General features: G+C 45.5%; 1 protein-coding gene across 1 annotated transcript in view; it reads right to left on the bottom strand.

Annotated features, from left to right (window-relative positions):
* Window positions 1-14,057, bottom strand: part of LOC138498338 (fibrocystin-L-like) — an 848,238-nt gene that overhangs the window by 532,354 nt on the left and 301,827 nt on the right. Inside the window, exon 15 of the mRNA XM_069622136.1 lies at window positions 7,900-8,141. Within this exon, the coding sequence (XP_069478237.1) occupies window positions 7,900-8,141 (242 nt within the window). The remainder of the gene's footprint in view (window positions 1-7,899; window positions 8,142-14,057) is intronic.

Raw genomic sequence — 14,057 nt, 5'->3', positions numbered from 1 at the left:
AACCAATTATCACTGGCATACGCAGGGTATGACGTATGCCAGTGAGGAAAGCTAGCGTGCAGCGAAAAGAAAAGAAAGTGAGTAAATTCGCGACAATAAGAAAAGGATCCTCACAGCAGGTGCAAGGCATCCAGTCCTGGCAATTGGTAAAAAGAATTGGTGAGTGAGGGATGTGGGCAGAGTGCATGAATTTAAAGGGAAAGATTTTGATTGTAGTGCAAAAAAGGCTTTGGTCCTGTCTACGTGGGACAAAGTATCCCATCAGTGTGAAGGAAAGGCTATGGGGCATAGGAATATGAGTAAATAAAGTTAGGGAACTGTTTCAGGTACATATAATACCAGCAATATTTTCCGGGTGGGGGTAGTGTTTGGTCTGACTTACAAGTAAATGCAGTGTTTTACCCAGTAAAGATGAATATTAGCAGTCAAATCTAATCCTCTTCGATAATTGTTCTACCTGTTGACAACCTGTTTCCCTCACTAATTGTTTGGCAATGGTATCGACTGAGATAGGATCTTCTCAAAGATTTACAAGACTAATACCGTACAACATCCTCTTTAGGTGTACAAACAACAAACTCTTTAGGTGTACAAACCCTATTAGTGAAATGGCTTGCTTTGCTTCAGGAGGTTGCAAAGAGATTTGCTGTTCACTGTGAACCTACGAATTAGGATAAACTAGACAGACACTAACAGAGCAGGTTTTCTGGATGTCAGACTTGTAAACATATATATATGCCCTACCGTAGGGGGATAGCTGGAGTAGATAAAGGTATATTCAGATGCAATATACTATAGTGCACTATCCAATAACCACACCAACGGACCATGCAGCAGTGAGTGATCAGCCCTTCGTGTACTTGAGCCCCGCACATGGCTCATCTCTTCCAAGTCTCACAATTGTGCCTGCTCCTGTCCTGTCACATGGCCAGACAAGTTAGATGTTGAACAAATTCTGTTGAGTGACTGTACTCCTAGAAAACCATTGCCACATCCAGGAACCGAGATTTGGCTTGGTCATCCAGTAGCATGACCAATGGCCCAAGCAGAAGTGAGTGCATGCCCCTTAGAATGCATGAGCCAAATACAAGGCCTCACCTTTGTGCCTGACCCGTTTGGTCACATGGCCATCATAAAACCTTCATTGTGGTTACCTAAGACCCCATCGTTCCCAATTGAACTGTAAAAATCTGCATTTTCATTGCCTATGGCCCTATAGTCCCCAATTGTTCTGTCACAATTGCATCCTCGTCTCTGTTGGTCCTGTGTTGCTATGCACCCTTTACTACACCCCCTGCAACCTCTCCACATTGTCCTCTGACCAGCACTCTTTTACCTGACATTCGTCCTCCCTGCTCACACACTCCACTGTCCTACCACTCTCTCACCTAATACCCCTCCTCCCAGAATGCTTCCCTCGCTCCCGCCACTGTTATTATTCACTCTTACTTTTACTGATTTACTCTCACTATTACTCATCCTACATTTCTCTCACTCCTTACAAATGTGTTCCCATCTGCCTATCAGCCTCATATTTTCTTTATCATTGTCAATATCCTCCCACTCAGTCCCTAGCCTTCCCCTGACCCACAAAAGGTTTACTGGCCAACCTGTCCTCTCCAACCTCATCCCCCCATGTCTCCTCTAGTAATTCCTACTCCCCCCACCTTCTCCCACTACTCTTACACTCGGCACTGCCCAGGAAGTCTGCAGTAAGATCCCCTTCTTCACTGATAAAGATTGCTGTGTTAGTCATTGTCTAACATGTTTCTTTGCAGATGGACATTTTTCAAGTTTTACTGACTGGCATTGTAAGGTTTTCTCTCAGAAGGCACATTTGCAAATGCAGATATGTATGTACCGCATGTCAGGGTGTAGTGCATTGGTGCAGAAAAAAGGGCAAATCTTATTTTTTTGAAATGCCGAGGGGAGACATAAGAGTAGAGGGATGTTTAAGTTATAAGAATCTGTTTCGGTGTTTGCAGATTAGAAAATGTATCTTAAGACAAGAATATGCATATATAATAAGTGAGTTTTCAAAAAGGATATTGCACATGTTGAGTGTGTGCACATATGAAGTTAGGAAATGAATGCAGGTGATGAAATGACGGGTACACCGGTTAAAAGATAGTGACCCGTGTAAAAGTAATGGCCTATGTTTTTGTGCACATTTATTGGTTGAATGCATGCATATCGTGAGATCTGTTGACTCTCATGTGGGTCTGATCAACCTTCTATCACAGTGTCTTTCTGACAAGCTGTTTCTTATGCAGCCACGTTTGTTTTCATGTGTCCTTTGTTTTGTACGTGGCTTTACTTTCCTTTTCTCACTTTTATATGTCTCTCGGGGTAGTTGTGGCATGATCACCTGTGATGCATAGAGCGTGAGTTGTTGTGTTTGGTTTGTGCAGGTGACAGGTTAGTTGTAGTGAGATTGGTGGTGTGTGTGTGTTAGGTCATGTTATATTTTGGTATGGTTACAGAAGGTTAGTTGTGATTATCTGGATGGTTGCGATGGTGCTATGGGCGTGGCAGGCCAGACACCCTGAGTGGCAGGCAGGGTGAAAGGAGAGTATGCCTGGATGGTTGTGTATGTGGCATTGTGTGGTTTGTGCTCATAGGTGGCATCTGCGAGACCTGGGAGTGGCAACCCTGGGTAGGTGGTTGTTTGTTATGTGGTGGATCTAAATGTTAGTTGCATGGATGTAGAGCAGAGCCGGCCTTAGGAGGGAGCGAGCCGGATGACCGCTCGGGGCGCCACGCCCCCCAGAGCGCCTTTTGCCCCTGCCACGCCAGCTCGGGGGAGTCTTTCAAGGGCTCCCCCGAGCTGGCGTTGTATGACAAGGCGCAGCAGGCGGCCTTTTACTGTAAAAGGTGCCCGCGGCGGTGGGTGCATTTAAATGCGCCACTCCGCCGTAGACAATTTTCACAAGAAAAGGCGCCATTAGCCCCCACCACGCCAGCTCCGGGGAGTCTTTCAAGCACTCCCCCAAGCTGGCGTGGTGGCAGAAGGTGTGGCAGGTGCCTCATTGTCCTTCAATGAACCCGCGATGGCGGGCTCATTCAATGACAATGGGGGGCTAACGGCACCTATTTAACCTCCTCGCCAGAGCGAGGAGGTTAAAAAAATAGTTGCCCATCATGGCCCTGCCCCCTTCTGCCCCACCCCCTGTTAACCAGGGGGCGCGGTGGGCGAGCGCCAGTTCTCCCAGGGCCCTGCTGCCCTTAAGGCCGTCCCTGATGTAGAGTATGCTGTGAGGGTTGCAAATGTAGTTGGTTCTCCTGAGGTTGTTGTGGAGTATGTTTGATTTGATAGCTTGCTTCGTCGGTTTTGGGTGCATTTGTTGTGAGTGTGTTTTCCCCTTATAAGAAAGGGGGATGTGTAGCATTGGGCTTGCATTGATGTACACAATGCAAGCCATAGAATGTTAGTTGGCTGGCCTGGAACCTTATGGTACCTCAAGGTTCTAGGAGTGACGGTTGGACACATATGATGGGAAATGAACACAGAAGGATGTATTTACTGTAGCTCCTATCTGCATTCTCATCTATTCTTGTAACTTAATAAAGCGTATTCATATTTGCACCTACCGGCTTCCAGAATCCTCTCTGCTTCCTGCACTTATGTGTGAACCCCAGTTACTACATCACAGCTGTCACGAAAACTCTCTGGTTCTTGTAGCCCTCTCCTCAGTCTTCAAATCCAACCCCACTATCAACCCCAGCTCCATTCATCCAATTGATCTATCTCTTCAATATCTATGTTCCCCTTTCTTTCTCCAGTTAACATCTCTGCTATCTCCACATGCAAATTCAAACCTGACTCTCAAGCCTTGTCTGACTTCACTTAGCACTGTGTTTCCCATTTGATTACCATTATCCCTTTCACATCTTTATCACTTTTACCCTCAGCCCTGCAACACCGCTTAGATCGGAAAACTCAAAATGTACTTGCAAAGTAACTTTTGCAAGTGGCACAAGTATCAGACCCTTTCTCTTCTTGTATACAATAATGTCCTACTGTCCTTCACCACAGCTCTTGACTGCACAAAATCATCCTATTTTACCATTTCATACTGACCCTTCATTCTCACCCCTTTAAAGTCTCCTCCACAGTATAAGCCTTGTTGGCTTCACCTCATGCACATGTTATCCCTTTCTTCCAACTACTCCTCCCCTTTCCTTCCCATCCCACTACCTATCTTTAATATGCCATATATTTGTTCCCATCACCCTATTTCTCCTGTGGTTTGGCACCCATCCTTAGGGCTGCAAACACCTCCTGCACTGCTGCTGAGCCATTATCCCTAGAGACAGTAAAGAGCTTGGACTTATTGCCTGCCCCTTTCTCTCATGCCTCGTCAACCTTTTGATTTCCCTTGGAGTGTTTCCAGACTGCCTCAAGGTGGCAAGTGTCCTGCCAATCCTCACAATGCCCTCTGATGACCTTAACAATCCTGCCAACTATCAGCCTGTTGCTCTCCTCCCACACTATTCCGAACTCCTCGAATGTCTCATCTTCCATATGATCTCCTCCTTCATGGATATAATGTCCACCTTGACCTTCTCAAATCTGGATTTTGCAGCAGTCATTCTACAAGTCTCCCCTCATCCATGTCTCAAACTTCCTGATTCCTGCTAACTCCAACATACTTTCTTAATTCTACTCAACCTCTCTCCCACATTAGACAAGTTCAACCAAACCTCCTTTCTTGTGTACCTTGCAACATCAGAATTCAGGACACCAGTATTTCATGGGTTGCCTGTTGCCGTCCTTTGCCATCTCTTGGGGCGATGCCCTCTCCGATCCAACCCACATCCTTGTTGGCATCACCTAAGGCAAGGTTCTTGGCCCTGTGCCTTCTCTGTCAGTCAACTGGTCACCTTTGGCATCTCTTACCAATTCTTTGCAGACACTATGTCAATCTTCTTTCCTTTCCCGGCTTTTACTTCTGACTTCTCTGCCCTTATATATGCTTGTCGCTATATAATATGCCACTAGCTAGCACTTTGTTGTATTATGCTCAACTTCTCCATGACAGAAGTAATATAACTTCCTGCCACCACTGCCCCCGCTCATTCCTTCACCCATCTAATTTTCCCAGACCTACTTTCTTCGTCGCCCAATCTTGGATTCCACCTTGATGGTAACCTCATACCTCGGCACTTGATCACTTCTACTTCAACTGAGGCAAGGATTAACCTGCTTAATATTAGGAAAATATGTCCCCTCCACATTTTACTGTGCCATAACAAACCTCTTAGTGATATTAGCACTATGTTGCCTAAAATACTGTGCAAGTCTAATCCTTGGGCTCCCCCGTCTACTTATTCTCCCCGCTTGATAAAATTCTCCACCATTCGTACTCTGTACAATCGTTGCCGCTGTTCGCCAACATCCAAATACCACCTCCATTCCAGTTAGGTTTCCATGAGAAAACAGTGCTTTCAATTGCTTATGTTTGTTTATAAATCCCTGCAAGCACTGCCCCATGCTATATTTCATTATTCATGTGACCTTGTGAACATAGATATTGTTTCTAGGAACAATTCTCTGAATAGAATAACTCAAAAACAACTAAATAGCCAATGAACAACTGAAGCTTTAAAAGCCTCCTATCCTATTATGTCCTGATTATTATTAGAATCTAAAATTAACTAAAATAAAAGGGAATGTTCTTTATCTATCTATACTTATAAAAGTATACTTATAAAAGTAAAAATGTGTTTGTGGGTTTGTGGCTTGACAAAGCATTAGCGTATGGGAGGCAAAGTCGTATGAGAGGCGAATGGACCTGAGAGGCGAAAGGTGAAGGCAGGTAGATTTCCAGAAGTTGCCACATCATTGCAGCATCAGAAGAAATTACTTTTCCAGAGGATTTTTGCGAGATGGTACCATCGGTTACAGAGCTGATACATAAAGTATATCCAAACATATCTGCAAATTACAAAAATCTGAATGGTTGTGTGAACGAGTCATCCTTGCTGCTAAAAATTATTCTGTCAATTAAATTAATTATCAGTTTCAGGATATGCTTCTGGGAACAGTTACTGAGTACAACTCAGACGATACCGTGGTGGATGCGACTTCTGCGGGCGGGGAAATAAAAACATGTCTATAAACAAGCCTTACAATCAACATGAACCTTAGTAATATTGAACATTAGGTTCATAGTTGTCGGCACCTCCGACATCATGTCACCCATCATGCTGCTCAGGAATCTCCATGTTCACATGTACAATTATAACTTTTAGAATTACTTTTTAAGAAGAACAATACATTGGGCCCCATTACGGGCCTGGCGGCAACCCTGTCCGGCGGCCGGGAAGTCAGGTGCCAGTCATTTTGTTAATCCCCATGCACCAGCACCGTTGTTAACTGTGCCGGCGCTTCTGTGCCGGCTTTGCCTACTGTCACCGCTGTGCCTGGCAGGGTCAGACCTGTAGGGCACAGCAGCACCGGCAGGCAAACCCGTAGTTTGCCAGTCTGGAAACAGCTCACCGGCACCCTTATTTCCGGACCGGCAAACTCGGCATGAGGCCCATTGTGTTGTGTAGTCTTAACATTTTTAAAATGAGCAATAATAAAAAAAAATCGAATATTTTCACCCTTCTTATGGAGTCGTTCTGATAAGCATACAGCTACCTTAAGGCATGTCTAACAAATACCTATAAGAAAAAAAAATCCCCGGCAATGGCGGGTATATCAGCTTGTACTACAATATTCTTTATGAACACAGTCTGAAACTCCCCAGCCAACCTAATAGTAACTATAAAGGCAGAAAGACCATTTCCACTGAATCCAAAGCCTGGAAAATATTAAATACTAATGAGTCAAGGACCACATTCAAGAGCCTTACTGAATGTGGCTTCCTTATTGGGGTAAGAAGATTGAGTAGTGCTTCAAAACGCCTTCCCACCACTTGTTTCCCTTAAAGAACATTCTCAAAGTTTGAATATTGATAATCACTTATTCTTACTATAAACCCTAAAATAATCGGCTAGGGTACTTTTCAAAACAAGATAAGAAACAAAAGTAAACAATATCCAAAGAACATGCAATAAGATGGATTTTTTCATGCACCACCCAATAACAATACTCCTACACTGTTTCCCTGTGGAGTGGTTCATGTCCGCCTGAATGATTTCAAGATTCTCACTGGAAAGAAGAGGATGTCCATATGCCAATTGCTCAGGACCGAAGCAAACAAATGCAATATTGATGGGCTGAGATGACGGACCCAACCGTATTTGGTGACTTCATGTCTACTCTGAGTAGTAAAGACCAATGCAGATAGATAGCCATTTAAAGTGGCATTGTAAATCAAAGCTGATTGCCCCAAAATTGATCTTTTATTATTATTTGAATGGCAAGCTCGTTCATAACATTATCGTGAATGGACATAGAAGAGGAAATCTGCCCTCAGCACATGCTTTACCACATTTCTCAGAAAAAAATCTGATTGTTTATCTGTTTTTCTCAGAACATTGCACTGTTTGCAATGTTCTTTGTCTTACGCATTGGGCCTTTTATGAAACTTGCACTATCTTTTTTTTTAATTCATTCTATTTGCATATTAGGATTGTATTCACATTCAGATGTATCCTATCTGATTTGAATGGAAATTACCCACACACAAGGCAGTCCAAGCATTTTAATGCCAGGTTAGAATCACTTCACAAGTGATCTGTATGGAGGCATGCCTGATCTAGACCATTATTTAGTGACTCAAACCATGATTTGAGTTGAGAACTTTAAGACTCCGCTAGTTTACAAATAGACCTGGTTTGATATGCTGGAAAAAAGCTGTAATGTATTATCACATGATACTTCTCTCTTGTAAAATAATGCATGAACAATTATAGTACTAATCAAAGAATTCAGAAGTATTAAAATACCTGGATCAAATCCATCTGGGCAAGCTGGAATGACATCATGCCATTCCACATTATCAGAACCTCGAATCAGGATGTTTCTGGTAAGAAGACCGACTTCTGCTTTTCCTTCAAAAATGTGTCCATTGGGCAGCGTGACTGTTACCCCCAAGTGATTGTACTTTAAGGGTTGTGTCAGAGTCAAGTTTCTGCCATCCAGAGAAATGGACGATATTGTCATTTTTTCATTTTGCATTTGGCTCTTTCTGCAAGAAAACAAAATAATCATATGACTATGTCAGTTTGTTTTGTTGTACAGTAAAACACTGTCACTTGATACATCCTTGATGAAGTCTTGAAACCATGATAAATTTCACTTAAATTAGTTTTCCATCTCTTTTCACCCCAATAGTTTGGAAGCTCTTCCAACGAATTATTTGAGAATTGGAGAAGCATCCATGGAAATATTTAAGTATCAATCTCACTATACCTTTGTTCTGTCATAGTTTTGCAATGAAAAACATTTGTTGACTGACAGTAATGATACTGTTGTCTAAAGATAAAAATACAGTTATAATAATAACTTTTTACTTGTCTGTCAATTAGAGATTTCACAAAATTTTGATTTGGTATTTAAAAACCTGAATACAAGAATACATTACTGAAACAATCTGTAAATGACATACGTGCACCCTTTTGTAAAATGTATGTTGCTGTTCTTCAAATGAAAATATTACATCCTCGCCATAATGTTTTTTTGATGGATAGGATTTTTCTCCAACAGATTGCTTATCTTTTGGAATATCTCTGCCTGTAGTATGAAACAGGAAATGTTTCAACAGCCACCCGTGCACCTAGTGGGGATTCTATGACTGACTCACAGTGCATAATGGGAGTGCTGTTACTAAGTGAGATGTTACAACAGTGGAAATGGTAGGAGTTGCACAACATGCATTTGAAGGGACAGCAATGAAGCAGATAGAGCAATGACACATCTAATCTCACTTGTGGTGTGAGGATTGCCAAACTCTCAACCAGTCCACATCTGAATCAGAGAAACACAATGAATATTTATTGGGTATTTTTTCAATATAATGTATAAAATACACATAAAACAACAGTAAGTAAAAAATAAATATCACTCTCCTAGGGACCAGAATTGTAATCTTCCTGGACTCATGATCTCCTAACTGAAAATACATTTTCTAGTTGTACAAAAGGACTGCGAAGACTGCATGTTGTGCCATTCCTACAATGTCCACTGTTGTAGTGTCTCATGTGTTCTTTAGTATGTGAAAGCACTCTTATAATTGTTAGGGTTGTCTGTCCTTCGTGTGCTATAAACTTTGAAATCTGCAGAACCTGCTCAATTTCTGTATTGGTCCTTATTTCTCTTTAGTGGACTGAGTGAGATGCATCTGGGATTCATATGGAAATACAGGGAGGCCAACACAAATGTATGGAAGAAATATCATATCACATACATTATCACTGGAGGTAAGCAATTTGCTCTTTTAATGAACAACTTTCTCACACAGATTTCTCATCATTTATAGAAAAAATAATGATATAGTATAGGATGGTGGGCAAAGGAATATGATGAACTGATAATGTAGATGAGAAAATGCTGTAAGGACGCTCATCCAAAATGGGCATTCTATTTAGCCAGAAATTCCAGGCATTAAAGCTTGATAAATGTATCCGAAGATAACCTAAGAGATATCTAGCAAGAGATCACCCCCCTGAAAAGCATAACTAGCACACGTAGCCCTGGTTGAACGAGCAGTGATGCCTTCAGAGACCTTCCTGTTTACCAGCATGCATCTCATCCTGGTGCACTTGATAATCTACAAAGGTTATACTGTTTGGAAATGGGTGTTCGTTTCTGGGGTCCTGCAAATTCAATAAACAGCTCACTGTCAATCCAGTGCTCCTACGATCAAGACACATTAAAGTTGTGCACCCTCTCATTTAACATAATTGCAGGAATAGCTGTCATCAAATCATTTTTTATTAATATGATGCAGGAAATACTTATTCATAGGTTCAGTTTCAGGAGCACGTCCCACGACTAAACAACGAATGGCTTTGGAGTGAAGGAGGTAAGCAACCCGGTAAGCCGGTGGAAGTAGAGCCAAGGACGGTCCTCCCCAGCTGCCACAATGTATGCCTTAGTTACACCAGAGAAGTACACAGAGGCAGGACAGACCGAAGGACAGCATTCCAAAAATGGGAAAAAAGACAATCTGGCATAAAAAACTCTGTGTCCAGTTTGATGTAGATGTTGAGGAAAATATGGTTGAAAGGCTCTGCAGTATGATTATGAAGATAGCAGGGAGTAACAACAACACAGCACGGAAACAATGAAGGAGAGATCCAGGGTGGCATGAAGCAGCAGTAGAAGGCCCAAAGGAGGAAAAACAAGGAAAGCAAGCAAGTGCTAGCAAGTGGGGAGAAGGAAAGGAAAACAAGCATCTCACCCGAAAGAGGGGCTCCGGAGGGATGTAACGCACCAAGCGCTGCTCGCACAGTGAGGAAAAGCAGGAGTCCGACCATCATCTTGAAAAAGACTAGACCGGCACCAGGAAAAACAGAGAAGAAAGTCACAGGCTAATGTGGCGTCTTCCTCCATCTATGCCACAGTGACCATCGCGTGGCTGTGACAGTATGATCTCTTCTCCTCCGGTCTGGTCCCGGTTTTCAGAGATGTCAAAGATGGAAACGTTTGAGAAGAATGGGAGCATGGATATGCAAAGCCGTTTCCCAAGTTCGTTCATGAGAGGAATACCCCTTCCAATGGACCAGATACTGAAGAACTCCTCAATAGTATCAAGCATCACATAGGCGAGCCACCTCATATTCTTCAAATTCAGAGGTGATCAGGGTTTGCCCGGATGCGGCCTCTCTACTTAGGCCACATGCGCTCCCTCGCATCTAGGCCACATGCGCTCTCTCGCATTTTAAGCCATGTGCGTTTCCTCTCATTTTAGGCCGCGTGCACTCCCTCACATCTTAGGCTGCGTGCCGTCCCTCGCATCTTAAGCTGCACACGCTCCCTCACATCCTAAGCCACGTGCTCTCCATCTCTGCTTAGGCCACATGCGCTCCCTCGCATCTAGGCTGCATGCGCTCCCTTGTAATTAGGCTCTGTGCGCTTCCTCCCATCTAGGCCATTTGGGTCCCTTCGCATTTTAGGCCGCCTGCACTCCCTCGCATCTTAGGCTGCGTGCGGTCGCTCGCATCTTAGGCTGCACACGCTCCCTCACATCCTAGGCCACATGCTCTCCCTCTCGGCTTAGGCCACGTACGCTCCCTCGCATCTAGGCTGCATGCGCTCCCTTGTAACCAGGCTCTGTGCGCTCCCTCGCATCCAGGCCATGTGTGCTCCCTCGCATCTTAGGCCACGTGCGCTCCCTTGCATCTTGGCTTTGTGCGCTCCCTTGCATCTTTGCTGCATGCATTCCATCACATCCTACGCTGCCTACTTCTTAGGCTGCAAGCTTCCCCCCGCAACTCTTAGGCCACGTGTTCTTCCCTCCTTTCTCTTAGTTGCTGCACTCCTGTTAGGGAGAATTTTAATTTCTGTGCCAATTCCCTTTAACCTTAGAGACGACCCCAAGCTCTTTTGCTAGACTCAGGACTTTTACATTTTTACTCCTGAGTGAGTGGGACCTTTTTCCCACTCCCTCTAGTGTTTTCCTAACAACGATGTTCTATGCTCCTTTCTTTTTTATGGAGTCTGGTAAACTCCATAGGCATCTGCTTTTTCATTGTGACACACAGCACCTTTTGTGCAGTGCCACTGAGAAGTCCCTTGGACTTCTCACAATGTTAACTACATTTTCTTGGGTGAACTACTGTTCCCAAGAATATTAACAGTTACTCACCGTTGTGACTAACGTACTCTTAGTCCATAGTCCCCTTTCCTCCATACTGTATGGGCGTCCCTCGCAAGGGGCGGGAGACAGAACTTTTTTCAACAGAAAAAACATTCTTCCCCTTTAAATTTAGTGGCACGCAGGGGCGCGGCCCTGAGAGCATGCACTCGCCTGACTCAACAACCCCCCCCCCCCGCACCACTCCTCGGTCCCCATAGACGTGCTGACAATATTAACATTGCCTAATGACTCCAGTATTAGGGAGAGGATGGTGGGACATATGGAGGAAAGGGGACTGTGGACTAAGAGTATGTTAGTCACTACGGTGAGTAACTGCTAATTACTCTTACGTCCCATCCCCTTTCCTCCATACTGTATGGGCAATTACAACTGAGTGTGGCCCTGGGGTGGAGAGGAGACCTTCCTTAAAAAAACAAGTTCCTCAGAACTTCCTGTCCGAAGGCCGCGTCTGAGCTAGAGGCGGCATCCAAACCGTAGCGCTTACAGAAAGCAAACGGGGGTGGCCAGGGGGCCGCCCTGCTGATGATCTGCCACGGGACATGCTGATGGAACGCGAAGGCCCTGGCCCGGGCTCTGATTGCGTGGGCATGTATATACGCTGGCATTGGCGTGAGCTGCCTCTCATAAGACTCCCTGATGGCAGACACCATCCACCTTGCTATGGTGTTCTGGGAAGCACGATAACCGGGTGTTGATCCATTAAATGTGACAAAAAGGCGTCCGATTAGCGGAAGACCCTTGTTCTGTTCAGATAGTATTTCAGAGTGCATCTGAGGCCCAGAGAGTGCAAAACCCACTGAGGCACCCCCTTGGGGTTTGCGAAAAAGGTGGGCAAGACTATCTACCAGTCCAGATGGAAGGCGACCCTAGACCCTGCGCTCTTATATTGGCTCCTAGTAGCCCTGCCTCTGAAGCCCAGAATGATCTCCCGGTTGGTCTGAGAGAGGCTCAAGTGTTCGAACGTGACCTATCTTGTGAGGGGTGGAGAGGACAACTCTGCCCCCTGCTGTGACCGGAGATGAGCTGTGCCCAGTGGAGGCGAACAAGAGGCCTGTCTGAGAGGCTGGGAAGCTCGGAGAACTACAGACTCGCCGGCCACCATGGGGCTATCCGAATGGCGGTGAGGAGAGAATACTCCTATATCCTGCAGAACACCCTCTGGAGCAGGGGCGTGGGCGGGAAGGCGGAAGCCGTCAAGCTGCCCCATTGTAACCGGAAAGTGTCGCCCAGAGAGTCTGAGCCCTGCCCCTGCCCAAGGCTAAATGCTAGCATCTCCTGTTGTCCGATGAGGCAAACCGATCCGCTTGGGGGAGGCCTCCTTCTGCAGAAGATCTCCTTCAGAACCATGACGCTCAGTTTCCACGCGCTATTGTCCGCTGCCAGACTGTTGAGCCTGTTCGTCTTTGGGTTGGCCACCACCGGGAGGAGAACGTCCCTGAGGTAGATGCTGCTCTCCCGTGGCACTCTCTGCCTGCTGATAGCAAGGATGCACAGTGGAGGGGGGTTGGTACCTGGAGTTGTCCGTTTGGATAAGTACTACCTTACCTCTGATGTGAGGAAGAAAAACCTTGAGAGCCGGCCAGATGGCCCCTCGATCCCGCCAGTCTATGTGGGACTCATACACCTGCCAATACCATACTCCCTGGATGCCGTGGCTGCCTAGAGTGGCACCCCAGACCTCCAGGGAAGAGTCTGTAGTGATGGCGACCCGAGGGGATGGAGTCGAAGGGCTTGCAAGGCCAGGCTGAAGTCCGCACACCACAACGTGAGGTCCGAGCGGAGAAAAGGAGGATTACTGACCAGCTCCTCTTAGGAGCCCTTCTCCTGATTCTACGAGGCTGCGAAGCACAGCAGTAGTCTCCTGATCTTGAGACTGGAGTGGGGTATGGCTAGAGCGCCGCAGCCATAATGCCCAACAGGTGTTGGTACTATCACGCTGATGTCCCTGGTCTGGAGAGGTATTGAGCCGTGGCTCTACTTGATGGCCGAGAGCATCTCCTGCGGGGGAAAGACCCTGTCGGAGCGTGTGTCCCATGATGAGGCCCAGGAAGGTCAGGTTCTGCGTAGGGAACAGCCGAGACTTCTTGTGGTTGATAGTGAACCCCAGGTAGTGGGGGGTGTTCATTAGTGCGGAGGAGGAATGGAGAATCGTCTCCGGGGATGTGGCTCAGCCAAGCCGGTCGTCTAGGTACGGGTAGATGTGGTGGCCCTGAGTCCTAAGGAGGGCTGTCACTGTATTGAGTAACCCTGTAAATACCCTGGGGGCTGAGTTGAGGCAAAGGG

Source organism: Ambystoma mexicanum, chromosome 5q, assembly GCF_040938575.1.
Source record: "Ambystoma mexicanum isolate Mex_15411 chromosome 5q, UKY_AmexF1_1, whole genome shotgun sequence".
Classification (NCBI taxonomy): Eukaryota; Metazoa; Chordata; class Amphibia; order Caudata; family Ambystomatidae; genus Ambystoma; species Ambystoma mexicanum.
The sequence above is the reverse complement of the archived record's forward strand: the minus strand, read 5'-3'. Positions and strand labels throughout refer to the sequence as shown.